Genomic DNA, 21,449 nt, shown 5'->3' with positions numbered 1-21,449 from the left:
GGGAGATGGTTAAGGGAGACGAGGGAGCGTCTGCTTTGGCTTAGCTTGTGGGGTGGAGGCGCGCAGTGCCCAACACTGGCCACACCATGAGGCTGGGGTGGGGTGGGGGGTGGGTGTGTGCTCAGCCCAGGGGCCTGGGACTGCTGGCTTGGGGCATGCGGTCGCAACAGGAGGAGACTTCTCAGGGTGAGGGGGTGCAGGGGCTGAGAGCCCTGGCCTGTGGCCAGTCCACACCCCTGCCCCAAGGGGTCTTGGGGAGAGCCAAGGCCCTTCACACTTTCCTGAGGGGAAGCTGAGACCCCCTAGGCTGAGAGCCCGGGGTCTCCACCAAGCCACCATCTTCCCCTTCTCTGAAGAGCTCTCTGGCCCGTTGTTTCACTCAGGTCTCTCCTAGATGGCAGCTTGCCGCCTCCAGCCCCAGGGCAGAGGGTGTGCAGGCTGAGAGGACCCCAGGGGGCAGGGGTGGGGGCCAGTGTGTGTGGGTGAGGCTGGCTGTGGACAGGCTCCGGGCTGTGAGTCCTCGACCCACAATGTCCGGGGCTCACAGGGAGTCTCAGGCTCCCGCCCGGCAGGACTGGGGGGCTGTCTGCGCGCAGGTGGATGGGTGAGGGAGGGGGCACCATGCACCAAGTGCCTCCTGGGCTCTGCAGCTGCCCCGCTGCAGGCGGGGGGTGGACACAGCTCCTGCAGGAGGAGGAGATGCAGGTTCCTTCCCTGGGAGAAAAGGAGCCGCCCCCCACCCCAAAGAGGGAGGAGCAGCAGCCCCGGGGAGCTCCCTGGGGAGCGGAGGTCGCCTTGTGTCAAAGTCCAGGCAGGCCGGCACTCAGGCTGGACAGGTGGTGCGAGGCCGGAGGGCCTGGGCATCCCTCCCTGCCCTCAAAGAATTCCTGGGCTCAGCCCCGCGGCTTCCACACACTTGGAGGGGGGGTGGGTGGGGAGCTGCAAGGAGCCAATCACCCTGCACCGGAGCCTTCAGGGCTGGCTCTCCTGTGCGTGTGTGTGCGTGTGTGCGTGCGTGTGTGTGTGTGTGTGTGCGCGTGTGTGTGCATCAGCAGGGATTTCTGTGATAGCAGCAGCCAGATTCCGGAGAGAAGAGGAGGGGGAACAAGAGGGAGGAGAAAATTGGGGGTGGGAGAGACAGACGGAGAGACGAGAACAGCAGTGGGAGAGAAGCGCAGGAGAGCGAGGCCGCGAGGGGAGCGGGGAGAGGGGGAGAGAGGCAGCGAGGGCGAGGTGGAGGGAGAGCTCGGAGCAGAGGGAGAGCGGCGAGGCAGAGCGCGCGGCAGGGGCGCGGCGCACCAGCCGGCGCTGAGGGATGGGGTGAGGCGGGCGGCCGGGACCGCGCGGGGGCCGCGGGCGCCTGCACACCGGGCTCTGGGCGCGCTCGGAGCTGCTCCCGGCGGCACCTGCCCGGGAGGTGGCGCGGGCTCGGGGCGGCCGCGCGCCCAGGTGCCGGCTCGGACGGCGGCGCGGGGCACCGGCGCGGCCGCGCGCCCTCCGGGAGCCATGGCGGCGGGGGCCGGGGCGCTCCGGGCGGCGGCGCCGCCGAGGGGCTGAGCGCGCGGCGGGCTGCGCCATGGCGGCGCCGGCTGGGGCGCCCTGAGCGCCGGGGCGGGCGCGCACCATGAACTCGTGGGACGCGGGCCTGGCGGGGCTGCTGGTGGGCACGATGGGCGTCTCGCTGCTGTCCAACGCGCTGGTGCTGCTCTGCCTCCTGCACAGCGCCGACATCCGCCGCCAGGCGCCGGCGCTCTTCACCCTCAACCTCACGTGCGGCAACCTGCTGTGCACCGTGCTCAACATGCCGCTCACGCTGGCCGGCGTCGTGGCGCAGCGGCCGCCCGCCGGGGAGCGCCTGTGCCGCCTGGCCGCCTTCCTCGACACCTTCCTGGCCACCAACTCCATGCTCAGCATGGCGGCGCTCAGCATCGACCGCTGGGTGGCCGTGGTCTTCCCGCTGAGCTACCGCGCCAAGATGCGCCTCCGCGACGCGGCGCTCATGGTGGCCTACACGTGGCTGCACGCGCTCGCCTTCCCGGCCGCCGCGCTCGCCCTGTCGTGGCTCGGCTTCCACCAGCTCTACGCGTCCTGCACGCTGTGCAGCCGGCGGCCCGACGAGCGCCTGCGCTTCGCCGTCTTCACCGGCGCCTTCCACGCGCTCAGCTTCCTGCTGTCCTTCGTCGTGCTCTGCTGCACGTACCTCAAGGTGCTCAAGGTGGCCCGCTTCCACTGCAAGCGCATCGACGTGATCACCATGCAGACGCTCGTGCTGCTCGTGGACATCCACCCCAGGTGAGCGCGCGCGCGGGGGGCGCGGGGGCGCGGGGGGCGCGGGAGGGCGCGCGCGGGGCCGGTCCCCACCGCGCGCTGCAGCCCGCGCGGCCCGGCCGGGCCCCTCCTGCGAGTCTCCCTTTCCCTTCGGAGAGCTGGGGGTGGGGGGAGCAGGTGCTCAGCGTGGGCCAGGCCAGGCCACCCCACAAAGCCGTGGGTGGAACAACGTCAATGCTTTGTGGAGCACCCGGGTAGAACTCAGAGGGGCGCTCCGGTGGTCTTGCACTTATTTGTCTGCAGTTTCACTTTGACACATGTGGGAAGAGAGTGATCTCGCAGCTGAAGGCTTGGAGGGTGTCCCCATGAGTCCCGGCGCCAGGTGGAGACAGCAGGGTCCTGCAGGGCTCCCCCGTGCTCTGCTGCCTGCACCGGCGCCTCTTGTCCTCCCAGCCTGGGGGTGGGTTGGGGGCCCGGAGTCCTCTCTGCATCTGCCTCCAGAGGCTTTCCTGCAAGCGTCTCCCTGCCCGTCCCTTGTCTCTGCCCTTTCCTCCCAGACTCGGAGCCCGGAGGCTCCTGCCGAGGGGAGTCACCCCAGAGGCTCCCGGGACAGCCTGCCGGCCGTCTCCCCACCCTTGGCTGCTGCGTCTCAAGAAGGCAGCCCCCTCCCCGGGACAGCCCCTGGACGCGGGTGCCTAGGGACACCTGCCGTCCCGGGAGTTCTCAGAGAGAAGGGGAATTCCTAGCTGCGTGCCCTGAGCTCACCTCAGCTTTCCGTGCGAGAGCAGGAGAGTGGGGAGGGAAGCGGTGCTGGCGTCTCTGTGGTCCGCTGCTTTATCGTCCCAGGGAAAGGCAGGCCCCTCTGCTGCCCGGGACCCTGGACCAAGGGCCATCGGCTTCCAGGTGACGCAGAAAGTGAGGCAGAGAGCAGGGATTTGGGGAGGCCAGGGACAGGGAGCTAGTTTGGTCCCTGGGGGTGAATGTCCCCCTTCCCCGGGAGAAGCACCTCAGCACGGACCGAGGTGTCAGTCTGAGCAACCTGAGTTCTTCCTGCCTGAGAGCAATGAAAAGCAAAGCCATGAACTTGACTGCGTGAGCACGCGGAAGGGCGGGCGAGCGTGGGTGCTCTGTCCCTGGAATTCATGCTGGACCCAGGCTTCCAGTCCAGAATCTTCCTCCTGGAATCATGACAACACATGTGCGTGAGTGACTGCAGCCCGTCAGTGCCCAGTGTGCACACGCAGGCGTATACAGGGGTGGGCTTCGTAAGTATGACCCCATGTGTTCCCCATAAACCACGTGCGCGGTCTCCGTGTGCACACGTCCCGGGTGGCATGGTTGGCGCTGGTGCAGACACGGCTGACTCACCGTGTGCCCCGGCTGCTCCGGTGTCGTTTGAGGACCTGCTCCGCAGCCACAGAGCAGCGCTGCCCCGCCCATCCCAGGTGTGGGGGGCCCACTCCTGAGAAGGTGCATCCCCGGCCCTGGGGCTGGGACGGCCCCAGAGGTTGCAGGGCGAGACTTTGGGACTCAGGAGCCCTGGCCTGCCTCCTCGGCTGTGGCTCTAGCAGCGGCGGAGGAGTGGAGTCGGGAAAGTGACCAGTTCCTATTTAGACCTGGACACACCCATCCTCTCCTCCAACCCCCGCGGAGGAGGACGGTGGCCACTTTTCAGCCCACTCAGGATGGAGGGCGTCTCCACTCCGGCCGCCTCCCACCCACCCCGGCCCAGGCCCACAGAAAGCCCCCGGGAGTCTTGGGGTGAGGCAACTGGCCTGCCTCCAGGCCCCTCAGGGGAGACCTTGGCCTCCTCCAGGTCTGGGTGCCTTGGGGTGGGCCTGCTCCCAGGGCCACAGGGCCTGCAGGGCGGAGGAGTAGCATCATTCTGCTCTGGGGAGAGGGGGGGCACCTGGGCCAGGGTCGCCCCAGCCAGGTCAGACCTGCCCCTCTGGCCTAGAGCTGACTGGAGGTGCTCAGCAGGGGTGCCCGCGACAACCTGTCCTGAGTGCACTTTCTTGATGGGGTGCCCCACACAGGAGGGCACCTGCTTCCTGACAGCCGATCAGCGCCCTCTCAGGGGGCTCCCCCAAGGGCTCTCAAGCCTTAGGCACTGAGGCTCCAGGAAGATCAGTCAAGTCTCCTGAGCCTGTTTGTTGCTGAGATTCGGGGTACATGGGGGTGCCAGTCCTGAGTCAGCAGAAGCCAGGCTTCTTGATCTAGCCCAGGGAGCCTGCCCAGGGACTTCCCCTGGGTGTCCTCACGGCCTCTTGGCTCCTTGTCCAGAGGGAGCTGCTTGGAGCTCCTGGGCCCAGGCGTGTGTCAGGAGTTTCCCACTGCTGCTGCTCTTTCTGCAGAGTCCTAGCGCCACCCCAAGGGCGGGGACCCCATGCTAATGAAATCAGGAATCCTGAGAGTCAGTCCCCCCTCCTGCCTTTCTGTGGGGCTTTCTTGAGCCCTATATTTGGAAAGCAATTTGGAAAGCCTACTCTTCACTACCCACCTGGTCCTCCAGCTGCTGGGTTCTGTTCCCCAAGCCCCTCTCACGGCCAGTTCTAGGCAGATCCCGTGCCCACCGACCCCTTCGGCTCTCCCATGATGTGGACAGCTGTGGGGAGCTCCATCATTGATGGGGCGGCCTGGCTCCCAGTCTCTCGGAGGGCCACCACCTGCACCACAGTTAACATCAGCAGGGCAGGTGTTGTGGGGCATCGTCATCCTGCGGCCGCGGCCCAGAGGCAGGCCAGCGCCGGCCTGGAGGGGTCAGCGTGGTGGCACAGCGGACGGACGACCTGCAGAGATGACCTCACTGTGCCCTTGATCTTACAGATGAGGCTCTCGGGAGGCTCAGGGAAGGGGGCGCACTTGCCCAGCGTGGCAGATCTCTAGTGTGGCTCCAGCCATGACTCACGCCCTTGCCTGCCCGAAGATTTGCGGCTGGGACAGTGTGCAGATGGGGGTCACAGAGGGCGCCACGAATACCTGCAAGCTCCAAACCCAGCTTGCTCGCTGTTACGTGTCAGGTGAAATGTGGCCTCCCCTCCTACCTTGAGAAGCAAGCATTTGGGGCACTGCATGAGGCCAGATTGCAATTTAGACTCCTCAGGCTGCATGGACCGGGCCGGGCATATATGCGGTGAGTGGGTCCCAGACACACGGCCCTACCCGCCACCCCCCAGGCTGTCCCTGCATGCGAGGGGCCTCCCCTGCATGCCACAGCACCTGCAGGTTGTGCACCCACAGCTCGTGCACAGGAGGCACCCTCAGGCCTCCTGCCCTGCATGCAGGTGGCACCGTCCGCAGGCTGTACCTGGGGAGACCCCTCACCTGGCCCCGAAAGAGGTCAGGAATCCCCAGTCCAGGCCCTAGAACGTGCTCCAGACTGGAGGCGGGGGCTCTGGGAGGCCACCTCTTAGCCCTGTGTACTTTTTATTCTAGGAAGCGAAGGGTGTGCCCCTCAATGTCCAGGGCCCAGGAGCAGGACCCCTGGGCCCATGTCCTGACCCCCAGATCCCAGCTCTTCTCAAGCACTGTCCACTTGCTCCCTTGTGTTTTGTTTCATGCCTCCACATGTGAGAGAACAAATGGCCCCTCCGGCTCCAGGCTGACCAGTCCTCGGGATCCTTGGAGACCCAAACCACACGTGTCGGGCATGGAGAGGGCTGGGGCTGCCTGGGCTGGTGACGTCTCGGCTGTTTCCACACTCTCCATGCCTCTGCCCTTACTGAAGCCCACTGGGGCCATCTCTCCCTCCTCGTGTCAGTGGTGGGCAGCCTCTTCCTTGGGCTCCAGGAGGCTCCTCACCGGGTCACAGTTCTGGGAGCCTCTCTGCTCCCCCACTTGCTTCCACTCTGGCCGGGTCACCTTGGGGGGACTTTGAGCCTCTGGCCTGTACACTGTGGGCTCTGTGAGGAGCCCGAGGATGCCAGTCTCCACTGCCGGGCCCAGAAATAGCTGGAGAATGTGTTTCTGTAGCTGAACCCAGCTGGCCCTCCGTCAGAGAATCCCTGGGAGGCAGCAGGGCCAGGGGGAAACACCCCAGATCATCGAGCTGGGAGACATGAAAAGTGAGGACTTGTGGCTCTGTTCTGACCCCCCTGGGGGAGCTCGGGCATGGCATCAATCTCTGACCCTCGCCTGCAAATAAGTAGCCTAAGCAAGGGGCTCCTTTTGGCACAGCTATGAAGGGGAAGTAGCAGCGAGTGTGACATGGTTGTGTTGCTCATTATGTCACCCCGGGAGCAGGTGCACTGCTCCTGTCCTGTTCCCACATGAAGCCAATAGCAGCGGAAGGGTGGCGCTGCCCCCGGGGCCGGGGCCTCCCCTGCCTTCCTCATTCGGGCCGAATCCTCTTTCACCTGCCAGATCCAGAGGCTGAGCCCTCACACCACTGGGAGGGCAGAGAGAAGGATCCAGTCTTTGCTTTTGGAGGAGAGCAGGGAAGGAACCAGCTGGTCCCTGAGTCAGAGCACCAGAGTTACCCAGTGCCAGCTCCACCTGCACCCCACTCTCCCCGTCTCGAGCCTCGGTTTCCCGGTGTATGAACTAGATCCAGAGCATGGCTGGGGCGCCACCCTCTGGCCTGTGGCTGTATTACACATGATACAGAGTCCGGCCAGCCTGGCCCAGGGCAGACACATGACCAGGCCCTGGGCATACACCCACCCCGACACCCACCCATGCCAGATGCCATTAAAACCAGGAAATGCCTCCACCAGGTGCCCGTAGGCCCAGAGAGGATCCCAGAGCCAGCTAAGGACCCAGACTCAAGCTCAGACTTGCCCTGGCACTGCCCTTGGTTGCGCCTCTCCCTTCCCTATCCCTCCCTCCCTCCCTGCTCCTCGCCCACCCCTCCCCTCTCCTTCCCATAAATGCACAGGACAGACAGGGAACTCTTGCAGGGCAGGAGCCCTGTGGTTTGGGGTAATGCTGAAAGAGGCCAGTTGTTGGGCAGCACGTGGTGAATAATCCTGCGCGGCACTGAGCGCTTCTGAGTCAGGCGCTGGCCTGCTGCTTGTCAGATGTTCAGATGTTCATCATTCCCATAGAACCCCATGGCACAGTATTCTTATTGCCCTCACTTTGAAATGAGCACACGATGCACAGAGTGGTTATGTAACTTGCGTAAGGCCACACAGCAATGACGTGGGGCAGCCTGGATTTGAACCCGGAGGTCTGGCTCTGGTGCCACGCGCTGAGCTCCAGGCCGGTGGGAGGCTTCCTGCCCAACACCTGGAGAGGCTTTTTTGGTCTGAGCTTCCAGGTTTGTAAGGCTCGCTTAGGAAATGTAATTTAGAACAGATTTCTGCTATCATCCCTTTTAAGGCATTCGCTTTAACATAATGATTGAGTTTTAATTTTCCTAAGATTTCGTAAATGGTGGCTTATTAATTTATACCACATATTAGGTGTTTTCTGGGTGTGAGACGAGCTTCTGCGAGCTCCCAAAGAAATGTCTCTGCAGAGCGCTTGCTGTTTAATTTTCCTTACTGCACAGAGCTTCGCAGGAACAAATGAAATTAATTCCCCATAGGTTTTTAGAGAGAAGGGGAGTGACCTTGACCATTCTGGCTTCCACAGTGTCCATTTCGTTCTTTAGAGACAGGACATGCCCCTGCTCATCCTGTGGAAGGCCGCTAACGCTTTCACCGGCATCTGCTTTCAATACTCCGCAGGGCCCATGTGTTTGGGGAAAGACCATCTGGGGGGCGGGGTGAGGGGGCTGTTGCTCCGGGGGAAATGGCTGGCCTCGCAGCCCCTCTGCAGGGACCCAGGTTCTTCCTGGAGGGAGGGGGGCTGAGGCAGCACCTCCCTCCTTGAGAGCTTGGTAGCTGAGTCATTTCTGCCTCTGCAGTAGTGGTAGCTCCAGTGACAGCTGTTATGAAATCCCCCTTGGGTAGATGAGGAGCCAATTCAGAGAGGTTGAGTGACTTCCCCGAGGCCACACAGCTGTGAGGACAGAGCTGGGATGGACACCTAAGGCAGAGCTCACTTACTCACCAGGTTGTCCAACAGGATCTGAGGAGTAGACATTGTCAGGGTCAAGGTTGGAGGAGGGACCAGCCACCAGCTTCTGGTGCCACCTGCATGAGTCATTCATATGAATTTGGGGCTCATTTTTAAGGGGGTGCCCAGATATTCTTCTCCTCTCCTGGGGGGTGTCCCATGATGGCGGGGACACCTGGCTCATGCCCCAAGTCTCCAGCATGTCACATATCAACTGTGCTGAGAATCTTTAATATTAAAACAGTCCTGTGCTGTAAGGAACATACAAGCATGCTATGCCCGGGGTGCCCTGGGGTGCCAGGAATGGAAAGGGCTCCTAGGATGCGAGACTTGCAGTTCTAAAATCAAGACTATCTCTAAACCAAGATGATTGAGTCCTCAGGGCTCCCAGACCACAGGGCAGGGACAAGCTTTCTCCCTATGCCTACTCGTGCCCTGAGCACAGAGCCAGGGGATGTGGATAGAAAACTCTGCAGCAGAGCAGGTGCCCGTGCAAAGTGAGCAGACTGAAGACTTCTTTTGCTGTGAGGACTTTGGCAGCTGCCCTCCAGCGCCTGCCCCGGCTGGGGTGATGGTGCCTGGTGCCCTTCTAGGAGCATGTGATGATGTGGCGAGTCAGGGCTCTCTGGCCTTTGGAGTCATCCAAAGTCCTGGAGTTTGGGCCCGTCATCACCTAGTGACCGGCTGCCCCAGCTTGCCCGAGGTGGGAGTGATGAGAGGTTCCCAAATGCTGGACTTTCCATTTTATTATTTTTTTAAAGATTTATTTATTTTTATACAAGAGCTGGGGTACAGGCCAGAGGCACAGGAGAGTGAGAGGATTCACCAGAGACAGAGCGGGGAACAGAACAGGCAGATGACCAAAATACACTGCTGAGGGGAGCAGCGGGCGCAACAGGAAAGGTCTGCCACTCCATGTGGGAATCTCCCTGACAGGCTGGGAATTGAACCCGCGCTGCAGAGGCTGCTGACAGCTTCACAGCGCTGCGCTCAACCCACTGCGCCACCAGGGAGGCCCCTGGACTTTCCATTTTAAAACTGGGACAGTCCCCGGCACTCCACCCAGGGACACACTGGTTACCCTGCCGCCGTCACTCAGCAGCTGTGTGATCTCGAGCAAGTTACTCCTTTGTGCTTCGGTCTCATCTGAAATAAACAAAGAGCTTCATGACACTGTTGCTGGAGTTTGGGCCTTGCTGGTTGCTCCTCATAAACCCAAACTCAAGAGACAGTGGCTGGTGGAAGGAAATCAGGTTTAATCAGGAGTCGGCAAACCTGTCCCAAGGGCCTCTCCCAAACTGGGGAGGGGCAGGCGCCGCTGTGGGGAGGACCAAGGAAGGGCCTGCGGGATTCCAGAGAAACGGGCAGGGATTCCGGGACCTGCAATCATGTCCATTGTCTTCCCAGCGCGGTCCTGGCGGGTCCGTCCTGCGCTGGGGGCATCTTCTCACCGTGGCAACGAGGCTGCGGCTTGGCCTTGTCTTACTTCTCCTCCGTCTTGGTCTCAGCTGGTTTTGCCTGGTTTTCTGGTTTTGTCAGCAAGAAAAGATGAGCAGGAGCAGAGCCAGGAGGAGCAGGGCCAGGACGAGGAGCTGGGGTCACCCGGCCAGTGAGTCAGTTTTCAGCTTGTAGCGATGTAGTGAGTATTAAATAAAGTCGGGTTTGTGACTCCCACCACAGTATCTAGACGGTCCATAGTAAAGACCCAAGAAAAATGGCTCTTGTTAGGATTAGTTGTTGTTAGGAGTTAGCAATACTAGTCACGAGCACTTCTGCAGCACGACGTGTTTGTGCCCAGCTCGCGCCACGGTGCCCAGCTCTCCCCGAGGCGGGAAGGCTCAAGCCCAGGGGGGATGCCGCACAAAATGCAGGGGCTTCAGCCCACGCGAGCATGGAATTGTCCGTCTGCAATGGAAAATCTGATGAGGAGGCGCTTCGGTTGAGTGTTAAGATGGTGGTTCTGGCGGAAGGGAGCGGGGGCGCCCCGGCATGGCAGGCTGCGTGTCTGCCCACGAGCAGTGGCCACTCCTGGTCTTCACTCAACCAACCGGCTGATGCTTGGAGCCAGGCACCTTCGCCCAGGCCTGGTTCTGCCACTTCCTGAGCTACTCTGTCCTTAATCTTCCTTCCTATTCATTTTCGAAATGATGTATCGTGCAAGTGGACAGCGGGAACGGCATCCACGCCGGCCTCTGCGTGGAGCAGGGGAAGCTTCTGGCCAGCGCCCTTCCTTGTCCAAAGGACCACGACAGACCACGTCTGACCCCAAGGTGGCGGGAAATGGGCGGCAAGAAGCTGACTCAGCTGGCAGGAGATGTCTGTTCTTGAAAAGCCCCAGAGCACAGCGGGGTCAGGAATGGGGTGTGGGGAGAGGCACAGGCTCAAGCTCCCAAGTCCCTCCTAGAACGTGCATCCCCCAGGGACTTGGCACCAGTTGGCTTTGCCCAGCTTGGTCTCTGAAGGAATCAAGTGGCTTCTGCAGCCACCTCAGAATGTGGTGTCTCTGGCCCCGGTAGGCCGAGGCTGCGATGGATGAAGCAGGCTGGGAGTGTGGGGGAGAGCAGGCCCAGGCCACCCTGCTCCTGCAGAGACCAGGCCGTCCCGGGGCAGATGGGCCAGCGCTGAATCCCCTGGACTGGGTTCAAATCTTGCCTCCACTTACCCACTGGGCAAATCATTGTGGCTCCATCGAGCTTGTGGTTTTCATTGTAAAGCAGGGCAGGTAGAAACTTACCTGGCGGGGAAAGCCCACCCAGCCGGTTAAATGCACCCAGAAGGATCAACTGTGGAGATCAGACTTAGACAAGTTAGGGAGTGTGGGCTCGGGGCTGCGCTTGGGGGGCATCTGTGAAGACTGCAGTTACTAATGGCGAGTCCCGTGCAGTTGCTCTCGGGCGCTGTGCTAACTGCTTTGTGTGCTCTGGGCATCAAGCGCGTTTTGTGCCTCTATGTGTTAGGCATTTAATTCTCAAACCAGCACTCCACTGCCTTTTATTATATTACTATCTCCATTTTATAGTCGAGGACCCTGAGGCTTAGCGATGTCACCAGGGCCCAAGGTCACACATGCAGCCAGGACCTGCCCTAGGGCCTCTCTGGCCCAGTTCCTAGACTTGAGGTCTCTGCTGTGACCACAAGCGGCAGCTTGCTGTGACCTGGGATGAGCGTCACCCTCTCCCCTTCCTGCAGCGTGCGGGAGCGCTGTCTGGAGGAGCAGAAGAGGAGGAGGCAGCGCGCCACCAAGAAGATCAGCACCTTCATAGGCACCTTCCTCGTGTGCTTCGCCCCATACGTGATCACCAGGTGAGCTGACCGCGGTGCGCGCGGGGGTGAGGGCTCAAAGCAGGGCCCATGTGATCTTGGGTAGTGCCAGCCTCACCATTTTTTTTAAGATTTATTTTTGTGCATTAATGCATACAAGAACTGGGGTGTAGTTCAGAGTGGGGTATAGGCCAGAGATGTGGAGGGTGAGAGGATTCACCAGAGACAGAGTGGGGAGTAGAACAGGCAGATTGACTGAAATACACTGTTGAGGGGAGCAGCGGGGAGGCAGGAGAGGTCTGCGCTTCATGTGGGTCAGCTCCCTGGCCGGGGTTTGAACTCCTGTCACAGTGGCTGGCGATAGCTTGATAGTGCTGAGACGCAACCCCTGTGCCACTAGGGAGGCCCAGCCTCACCTGTTCTCAGGTGGACTTGGCCATTTGGTGAGAAGGAGGGCTCATGCTTTATCTCTTTAACCTGGAAAGCTTTGGGGTTAGACTGAGAATTCCTTGCAAAAAAACTCCTGCTTGAATTCCCAATCATATCATTTAACCCTTTATCCTGGGCCCCACCCCTCAGAAGGCCCCAAAGAAAAGAAAAAGGGAGAAAAGACAGAAAAGCATCTGCTGTGGCATGTGTCCTAATGCTGGTGGAGGCCAGCCCCCTGGTGGGGCAGCCCCTGCCTGGACACTGGTCAGCTACAAGGGCCACAGGCCATCTGCACAGGGAGCAGGGAGCACGCTCTGTGTCCTGCCCCAGGGCCTGGGGACTTCCACCGCTAGAGCAGGCAGTGTGGGCTTGACCCGCCCCTCCGGATCCCCATCACCTCTCCCATCCATCAAGATCCCGTGCTGGCTCAGGGCTGTGCCTTCCAAAAGCCAGCTTCCTCGAGCGACAGCATCTCACCCACGTGTTAGCCAGAAAAGGATACCTCTCGGTCAGCGAGGTGGACTGGAGGGAGAAGAAAAAAACCCCAGAGTCTGTGTCCAGAATGCCTTAGCTGGGCAGTGGATAATAAAAAGGGACTTGGATGTCTTGCTGGGAGCAGATGTCGAGCCTAGAAAGAAGGATCTGTGCAGGGGTGAGTGTGTGTGTGTGTGTGTGTGTGTGAGAGAGAGAGAGAAAGAGAGAGAGAGAGAGAGAGAGATGGGGAAGGGCACCGCCCATCACCCCAGCACCCCCAGCATCCTCAGCTGGCAGGGACCCCACCTCACTGCCCCCTGGAGTGGGCTTGCAGCCCCCCCCCCGGAGGAGCCCCCGTGGACATCTCCATGTCCGTCTCTACACTGAGCTTCAGCTTAGCTTCCCCACAACTCCATCTTCTCCTTTCCAGATGTTCCACCTGGAGAATCTTCCTCTCTTTTCTGTGGCACCCCGTTTCCTCTGGAGAGATCCAGTGGGCCTGCTTTAAACATAGGAAAGTGTACAATCATCAAGTCTTCCTTCTAGAACTTTCCACCAGACCTTGACATTTTGTGTGGGATCTTTCTCCCTGGAGGGGCTGCTCTGCATTGTAGGATGGTAGCAGATCCCCCGTCTTCTACCCAGTACCCACAGTAGCACCCCCTCCACCCGATCCCCGTTTCGGACAATTGAAAATGTCTCCAGACTTTGCTAAATATTCCCTGGGGACTGGAGTTTCCTCTGGCTGGAAATCCCTGGTCCAGATACACCACACCCAGCCACCCTGTGTGATCAGGGTTTCCAAGGGTCACTAAGCCCAGGTGCAGGGACAGAGGCGGGAACCCCCACTGCTGTCTGAGGGCACACAGCAGCGTGGTTATCAGCAGGGGCTGTGGAGTGTGCCCTGGGGTCTGACCAGCTCTCCTCCTCCTGCTGTGTGACCTCGGGCCAGTGGCTTCACCTTCTCCGGGTCCCCAGCCTCTTATCTGTAGGCCAGAAGCCAGCAGAGCCTGCCTGTCAGGGCGGTGTGAGGCTGAAGGGTCTTGAGTCTGTAGGACATGCGGGTGCAGGTGACGTCTGTGATCAGCATCCCCCCGCAGTGCCTGACCCAGGTCCGGCTGGTGCTTGAGGTGAATACCCTGGAAGGGAGGCACACAGCCACACCCCCCTCAGAGGCACAGAAAAGGGGACCTGTGGGCGAATGAGAACTGAATCCTCAGAGGAGAATAGGTAATAGGCTCCACCTTTAAGCTATTGGATTTTTTCTCTGGCTTAATCTCATTTCCCGGCAAAATTTTCCTTTTTTTCTGATGCTAGCTTGGTTCCCGCTCATGGTACCCAGAAAATAATGTTTCAGTAAAATTGATGGTCAATTCATAACTCAATTATGTTCCCTCCAAATGGAGTTGATGTATTTTGAGTTTTTAAAAACATTTGGCATTTATGGGGACGGATGGCAACTTACTGAGGAGAAAGAGCTATACCCAGTAAAGCCCTTAAATCCGGAGCACGGATCTGGGGGGCTGCCCCCCCCAACAGAGGCCGCCAGCTCCTATCCGGCTTTCTCAGAGACAGGAAGGCGCCATCCTTAGCAAACGTCATGGAACACACACACCCTCACTTCAGCACACATCTCTCTAGCACCTGTTCTAGGCAGAGCATAAAAGAGACACTGCAGAGGAGGTGCGGGCCCGTGAGGTGGTCCAGGACCTCCCTGCTGAGGGGGGCTAGGCAGTCACTGCCCTCGGACCTGGAAGGAGCAGCCACATGAGCCAATAGGGACGGGGGCATGAGGGTGCCAAGCAGGAGCGAGCTCCCCCCCCCCCCGCTGAGCTCATGGTCCAGGCTTGTGAAGTGGTCTGGCTAAGCAGGGGGACAATCCAAGCAGGAGGGACCCCAGGAGGCCTAGAGCCCCTGCCCCATGGAGGCCTCGCCCCGGTGGCTTTGGGGCACTTGAACATCACCCGTGCACCTCGAGCTGTGTTGCAGAGTTGAAATATAACTGGATTTCTAAGACTTCGCATGACAAAAAGTACATATATTATTAAAAGTTACTAATTATATATAATTGTAATGAATAATCTTGGCAGTTCTGGTGTGGAATGGTGCTATCTTGGATATAGTAGATTAAATAAAATATAGAATAAAATATAAAATTAAATATAGAATTAAACTGCCGTGGTCCTGCCTCCCAGGACACATTAACTTGCTCACATTGTCTTCTGGACCTTACGGCGCCCCCAAGAGGTGGGCCAGGCAAGTGTGTGAACTGCACTTGCAGATGGGGAAACTGAGGCTCAGCGGGGCAGGGTTTGCACAGGGTCATCCGGCTAGTAAGGCACAGGGGGCCGGCAGCCTGAGCCCCTTGACAGCCTCTGCGGAGGCAGCTCACTGCCCGCTTCCTGCCCGTGGAAAGGAGAGGCAAAGCCCCCGGGGCGACCCCAGGCTGATCTTACGGGTTCAGAGAAAGGACACGCTCTGGCCCTTTTGTTCAGGAATCTCCTTTCTTCTTTAACCCTCTAAGGCCCTACTCTGTGCCTGACGCTGTACACCCTCTGCACCGGGGTGATCTCCTCACCTTCAGGATGAGGAAGCTGAGGCAGGGCCAGGGTCCAGCCTCCCCTGGGCCAGCTACTGACTCAGCCAGGCCGGACTGCCTGGCCCCATGGGCTGAGGGTGCCCCGTGTACACCGTGCGGCTCTGCAGGTCCCCTGAGCTGAGAGCAGGAAGCCTCCTGCTTCCCCCAGGAGGATGCGGGGTGGCACTTGGTGCCCACTCAGCACGGAAGGTGACAGCTTCCAGGATGATTGAGCCCAAGTTGCTGGAGTGTCATTTAAACCTCTCATCGAGCTGTCAGCGCAGAAACCAACATCCTACACCCCCATCCTGCGTCTAGCAGGCAGCCCGCCCTGCAGCTACCCCCCTGGTTTGAGCCTCAGGAGTGGAGGCATGTCAGGAGTGTGGGGGAGCCTCAGGGCCCCTGGGAACATGGGGAGCTGCAGCTTCAGCAAACCGGGGAAGAGGAAGGCTCCACGGTCACAGCTGCTGCAGATCCCGCTGGCTGTATGGGCCCCTCCCCTGTCCCCCTCTGCTGGCCTCTGCCTGGCCACCTTCTCAGACAGTGAAGCCTCATTCCTGGGTCACGAGCCACCCAAAGCTCGCGATAGCTGTTCTGGCTTCTCTTGTCGGAGGGCATGGAATCTTTCCACCTACCCTGTCCCTCGTGGACACCTGGGCACACCTGGGAAGGGGCTGGAGACCTGCTCAGCTCTCCTGCCAGGTAGGTGCTGGGGTCCTCATCCCCCAGAGGTGCAGAGAGGGGAGATGGGGTGCCCAAGGGCAGGTGAGCAGTGCCGGGCGCAGTCATGGGTGGAGAGTGGCGTCGAGCTTGCTGTGGGTGGTGCAACCTCAGGGTCCCGTCACACCCCCAAAGCAGGGCGGGGCAGCCCCGGGAATGCGAAGATGCCATCTGCCGGGCTTTGATACGGCTTCTCACGCAAGCATCTTAGCGTCAGCCCAGACATGGGTCCAGATGCCTGGGGTAGGGGCGGGGGTCCTTCTCTCCAGGCGTGCCAGCTTGGCATTGGGCTCGCTCCCCACTGCCGCCGGCAACTGTGAGAGCAGGAGGGGCACAGCGCTGGCTCTGGACAAGTCCCCTGAGAGAGACAGCCCCCCAGAGGCACCATCACGGAGGGCCTCACCTGCAGCTGGCGCGGTCACCTGGCGGCTGCGGGAGCCGTGTTTGGAAGCCTCCCCCTCACTCAAGAGAAGCCGCTGCCTTCTGTTCACACAACCGCGGGCTCCCCTGTCCCCAGGCCCTGGGGCACATCTGGTGAATTCCAGAGTGTTTCAGAGCAGGGTCTGATGAGACCAGCCTCAGCTTCTCCTCCAAAACTCTCATTAAGCATTTTCTGAATTAAAATTCACACATCTACAAGCATGTGTGAGGCTGTCATCTCCGCCGCAGCTTACAAGTGACTGTGGTTGTCCCAGATCATCGGAGCAAGGCTCTGAGGCGTCTGGGGGACCTGGCAGCATCATTATGGTGACTTTGAAGTCATGGAATGATGGGGATGGCAGAGGAGCTTAATGGGCAGGTGGCTCTCCGTGTTCATCGTCTATTAATAAAAGTGTCTTTTCCATTCTATCGTTCACGGACCTGTGAAGAGCCAGCTTACCACCCGCAGGTTTTCAAATACGGAGACTGAGTTCTCTGGAAGTCTTGGGACACATCGGGCAGGCTTCCCAAAGAATGTTGGGTGGCCCAGGTGATATTTGATGCACGGTGTGTGTGTGTGTGTGTGTGTGTGTGAGGGGGAGGGAGCTGGAGAGGGGAGAGAGCTGGTGCTGGCACAGGAGTTGGAAGCAGAAGGCCCCACTTTCACTTCGGAGCTGGGCCAGGACCTGGCCTGTGCCTGGGAGCCGGGTCCAGGAGGGGGACGGCAGCCCGCACTGGGAAGGGACTTGGATGCTGGTGTCCGCAGCCCAGGGCTCAACTCCTGCTTCTTCCACCTCCGGCCCGCGTGGCCTCGGGACAGCTCACGCCGGAGGCGCCGGTACATCGGAGAGCTCGGCGCGGGCGCTTGAGGTGTGTGTGAAGCGGTTGTCAGGCCCACGCCCCCGTGGGACCAGGGGAGACACGGGGTGTAGGACGGCTGGTATGGCCCATCCTGTGTTCACCCCAGGACTGTTTCCTCGGGGGCTCACTGCCAGCAGGGCGAGACATCATTTTCTTCAGAGGTTCAGAGAATGCCTCGAGCTCTAGGAGTGCGCTGCTTCCTCCCTCCAGAGACTCGGAGTGCAGGCTGCTGGGTGGGGGCGAGAGGTCCCTGAGGGTGAGGGGTGGCAAGGGGCCCAGCTTCTTGGCCTCCTCAGGCCTCTGCTGAGAAGCCGAACGAAGCAGGGGCCTGCCAGGGCCCCAGGTCAGAGGGCTCCCTGCCACCAGAAAGGAAGGGCCTTCCAGGGCACTCCCCGTAACAAACCTCAGAGCAAAGGGGTGCAGAGGTGGGGCCAGGCCAGCGGAGATGCGGGGGTAGCCTGCTCTGTCTCAGCCTGAGTCAGAAAGGTACACAGCTGGCCGCCCCAGAGCACATCTGCTCCGCGCTTCCCCTTTCACGACAGCAGCACGCTGTGGCCCCATTCACGCAGACCTTGTCTTTACTGTGCAGAGAGCCTATTCCCAGTAAGTCCTGCTCTGAGATGGGGAGGTAGGAGTCCAGCATATGAATCCAGGGGCTGCAATGCAGCCACAACAGGGCTCTGGCGAAAGGAAATAGAGTCCCGCCTCATGAACCCCAACCCCTAAGTGCAGGGCTCCTGGCTCAGAGCTGGGCTGGGGCAGGGCAGCGGAGCCCAGCAAACCACACCACCAGTGTGGCGCCCCATTAGACAGAATGCCTGCCCGGGGCTGGTCACACCAGTGCCCCATGCGAGCAGGGAGGGCCTGGGGGAGCAGAGCTAGACTCAGCAGGACAGGTGGGCTGGAGCCTCTCCCTCCGTGGTCCTCTGGAAGGGAATGTGGCCATCCAAACGCTGCCCAGGCCTGGAAGCACAAGGTAGCAGTTGCGGCATTCTGGGAATCCTGGCCCCCTCTGAGTCCCCTTCAACGTGTGGGGACTTGGCACTGCCAGAGCTGGGACGGGGCATTGCTGGCCACAGCGGACGCAAGAGGGCTGAGGGCCTGTGCACCTGGGAAAGGTGGGCAGGGCTCAGCTGGCCGCATCTAAACATGAAGGGGCACCCCAGCTGCCGCCTGGCCTGGCAGCCCGTCTGAAGCAGTGTCAGGCAGGTTCCCCCTCGAGGCATCTCTCTCCCAAGGCGCTTCTCAAAACAGAAGCCTATTGTACCATGGACAAGGGCGAGTGACAAAGGTCTGGGCACTGGCAGGGACTGGCAGGGACCAGGGCACCCTGGCAGCCCTGGTCAGGACCTGGGTGGCACTGCGTTGCTGCGGAGAAGCCCCTCCAACTCCTCATCTGTAAAATGGGAGTAACGGCATCCCCCTGCGCGTGCTGCAGGGTCAGAGAGCGTGCGTGTGGGGTAGTCGGCGAAGGAGACACAGCTGGGCTCATTGACCCTGAGCCAGGGGAGTCCAGACTGTCCATGAAATCTCTGGGCTAGAGATGCGATAGACTTCACCTCTTAATTATCTAAGTAGTGAAATTTTATTTTGTGAAATCTACAGAAACTGCAAAACAATCATTTTGATCTCGCTTAATGGCTTGAAGATATTTGGCTCTTTCCATAAATCCTCTCAGGGAAGCGCACATGTGAAGACAGAGCTTAGCAGCGCACGGGCGGCGAGACGTTTTGGAAAAGCAATTTGGCTTCACATAACAGCGACGTGTTGGCATTCAGCGAGTCATTGTTATTATTAGGTGTGAAAGCTAAATTTGGGAGGAGGAGTTGTCCCCTTAAATTCATCACGTCCCAGAATAGATTTAATAGCAGAGACTTCTCGGGTGTGACCCCTTCTGGGCCTCCACTCAGGCTCCCCAGGGCAAGCACAGGGCAGAGGGCAGGGGCCGGTGGGTGCTGGCAGTGGGAAGCCGTGTCCGGGGCCCCAGCAGGGTTTCATGAAGGACCTCCTGGAAGAGGGGCCTGCCGTGGAGACCCCAAGCCCCTCCTCTTCTCCCTGGGCTTATGCTCTCAAACCTCAGCCCAAGGAAGCCTTCAAGGGACACATGAGCGCTGGCCGAGGCTCTGCCCGAGCTGAGTGAGATCCAGGGAGGCTCCATCCTCTCTGTACCAGGCTCCTCTGGGATAGCCCACCCACCATGGGGCCATGTGCCTCTCCTGCAGGGAGAATACAGGGGCCAGTGCCCGGTCAGGGCACAGGGAAGCTGGACTTTCTCTCCCTGCTGACTTGCTGTGTGGTGCTGGGAACCACCCCCAACCCCCTGCCGGGCCTCGGTTTCCTTATGTGACAGCAGACAAGGAGAACGTGGCTTATGACCTCTAAGCTGTCTCCCAGCTCTGTGTGTCATTCCTACTCAGGTTAATGTGAATATGGCCCGGTATGGCCAGGGGTGCTGGAGACCTGAATACGTGGCTTGACTTGGGGTGGATGCCAATCACACAGCGTGGGGCTTTGACTACCATGGCTTGGCACTGGCACCATTGAATGGGGCTGTGTCTGGTACCAGAAGGATGCCGAGAATCATGCCCCTTTGACCCAAAGTCAGCACTTGCCCCCACCCCCTCCCAAAGACCAAAGGTCACCTGGAGGGTCCCCACCTATTGCTATTGTCCAGGGTCACCCGAATCCAGCTCTGGGAGGAGGCCTTCCTCGGCAGCAGACTCTTCCCGATGGAAGTCATACTTCGAGTTTGCAGCATGCTCACCACACCACAGTCAGCCCTTCCTCGCAGGCACCCCGCAGAGGGCAGAGCCAGGGCTTGAAGCACAGGACCGGGCCCTCGTAGTTGCAGCGACCGTAGTCACGACCTGCTCAACGCCTCGTTTCTCACGTACAATGTGCAGGCCCATGGTCGGGGGCCGTCTTGTCCTGGGTCACACGCAGGTCAGCAGCAGAGGGGGAGCCTCAGGCCAGGACAACTAGCTGTGAGCCCATTTCTTAGACGGGTGGTTTCCAGAGTCAGACAGATCTGGGTTCAAATCCTGCCTCTATAGTTGACTGGCGGAGCGACCTTGGGCAGATTACTTATCGTCCTTGGACATCCACTTCCTGACAGGTAAGGTGATGAGACCACCGCCCACGGAGCTCTCCAGGAAATCCCTGGTGCAAAGTACTTAGCACAGGACCCAGAATACAAGTGCCTGGTGAAATGTCCATTGTCAGGATTGCTGTGGTGGTAGATGGTGGTGGTTGTCATGGTTACTGAAGGCCTCTGGGGAAACAGGCTTGGCCCGGAAGCCGGGTGGGGGTGGGGATGGGGCCGTGCTCCTGTCAAGACCTTCCTCTCTCCGCAGGCTGGTGGAGCTGTCCTCAGTGCCCATCAGCTCCCACTGGGGGGTGCTGTCCAAGTGTTTGGCCTACAGCAAGGCCGCCTCCGACCCCTTCGTGTACTCCCTGCTGCGACACCAGTACCGCAAAAGCTGCAAAGAGATTCTGAACCGGATCCTGCACCGGCGCTCCCTCCACTCCTCAGGCCTCACAGGGGACTCCCACAGCCAGAACATTCTGCCGGTGTCTGAGTGAAGCCCCCGCTCCTGCTGGAGGGTTTGGAGAGAGACAGCTGGTGAGAAGAGGGGAGGGCGGGCTGGGGGCTCCCGGGTACGCCGCCCACCTGGCACGCCCAGAGGTGGGCCCCCGGCTGGTGAACTGTGAAGCCTGCTTCCCGGCCCCTCCAGGCAGAGGCTGGACTGTCCCTGTGAACCATCGCGGGGCACGCTCTGGCTATTCCTCCTGAGAAGCTCCGATGAGGTCCTTGACCCACCAGAGGCTCCCGGGATGACACTCTGTGCTGTCTTGATCAGGGACGCAGTGCTGGTGGCAGGTTGGGGAGCATGGGGGCCTCCTGGCTGCTCCCCCCTGGACCCTGGACTTCGGGCACCATACTGAAGAGAGCGGTGGCCTTTCTTCCAGGGACGTCACTCAGCTGCCAGGGAGGCTGGCGAGGCCGTGTGTCCCGTCACACCTGGCCTGGCTGGTCTGTTCCACGTGGTCACAGTGGCTGCTCGAACCCCAACATTAAGCTGGCACTAAGGAGACCGCGCAGCGGGGACTCCCGGGCCAGCATCCTCGGGCAGAATGTTTAACGACTAGCAGCTGCCCAGTTGTTGCCGACCCGTTGTCTTAGAAATGGTTATATTGGATTCTACTTTTGTCCTGTTCCCCACCCCTCCCAAAGCTGACATCGTGTGTATGGACAAGCTTAGCATGAAAATGGTTTGGACAGGCAGGTCCATGTGCGAATGTACAAGCGTTCTTGGAAGTCTGACCTTGAAGTCACCTTCTGGTTTACACACCATCAGGGCTGGAGCCAAGGAGAGGCAGGAGAAGGTGCCTGGCTGCACACCCCCCCCCCCACACACACACCTGTGGCCTGCAT

At 60.2% G+C, this 21,449-nt stretch overlaps 1 protein-coding gene across 1 annotated transcript; it reads left to right on the top strand.

Annotated features, from left to right (window-relative positions):
- Window positions 1–1,594: 1,594 nt before the first annotated feature.
- Window positions 1,595–20,638, top strand: GPR26 (G protein-coupled receptor 26). Its single transcript, XM_037497324.1, has 3 exons — window positions 1,595–2,292; window positions 11,461–11,574; window positions 20,368–20,638. The coding sequence occupies exons 1-3, from the start codon at window positions 1,625–1,627 to the stop codon at window positions 20,594–20,596; spliced, it is 1,011 nt and encodes a 336-aa protein (XP_037353221.1). The 5' UTR covers window positions 1,595–1,624; the 3' UTR covers window positions 20,597–20,638.
- Window positions 20,639–21,449: the final 811 nt, after the last annotated feature.

The sequence above is a fragment of the Talpa occidentalis genome, unplaced genomic scaffold (genome assembly GCF_014898055.3).
Source record: "Talpa occidentalis isolate TD23 unplaced genomic scaffold, MPIMG_talOcc4v2.1 talOcc4.8, whole genome shotgun sequence".
Classification (NCBI taxonomy): domain Eukaryota; kingdom Metazoa; phylum Chordata; class Mammalia; order Eulipotyphla; family Talpidae; genus Talpa; species Talpa occidentalis.
This window is presented reverse-complemented; position numbering and strand designations above follow the sequence as displayed.

Excerpts from the sequence above, each read along its gene's own strand:
- GPR26 (XM_037497324.1), top strand. The coding sequence starts at position 1,625 with ATGAACTCGTGGGACGCGGGCCTGGCGGGGCTGCTGGTGGGCACGATG. Across the intron at positions 2,293-11,460 it reads CTCGTGGACATCCACCCCAG|CGTGCGGGAGCGCTGTCTGG; the intron begins GTGAGCGCGCGC and ends CCCTTCCTGCAG. Across the intron at positions 11,575-20,367 it reads GCCCCATACGTGATCACCAG|GCTGGTGGAGCTGTCCTCAG; the intron begins GTGAGCTGACCG and ends CTCTCTCCGCAG.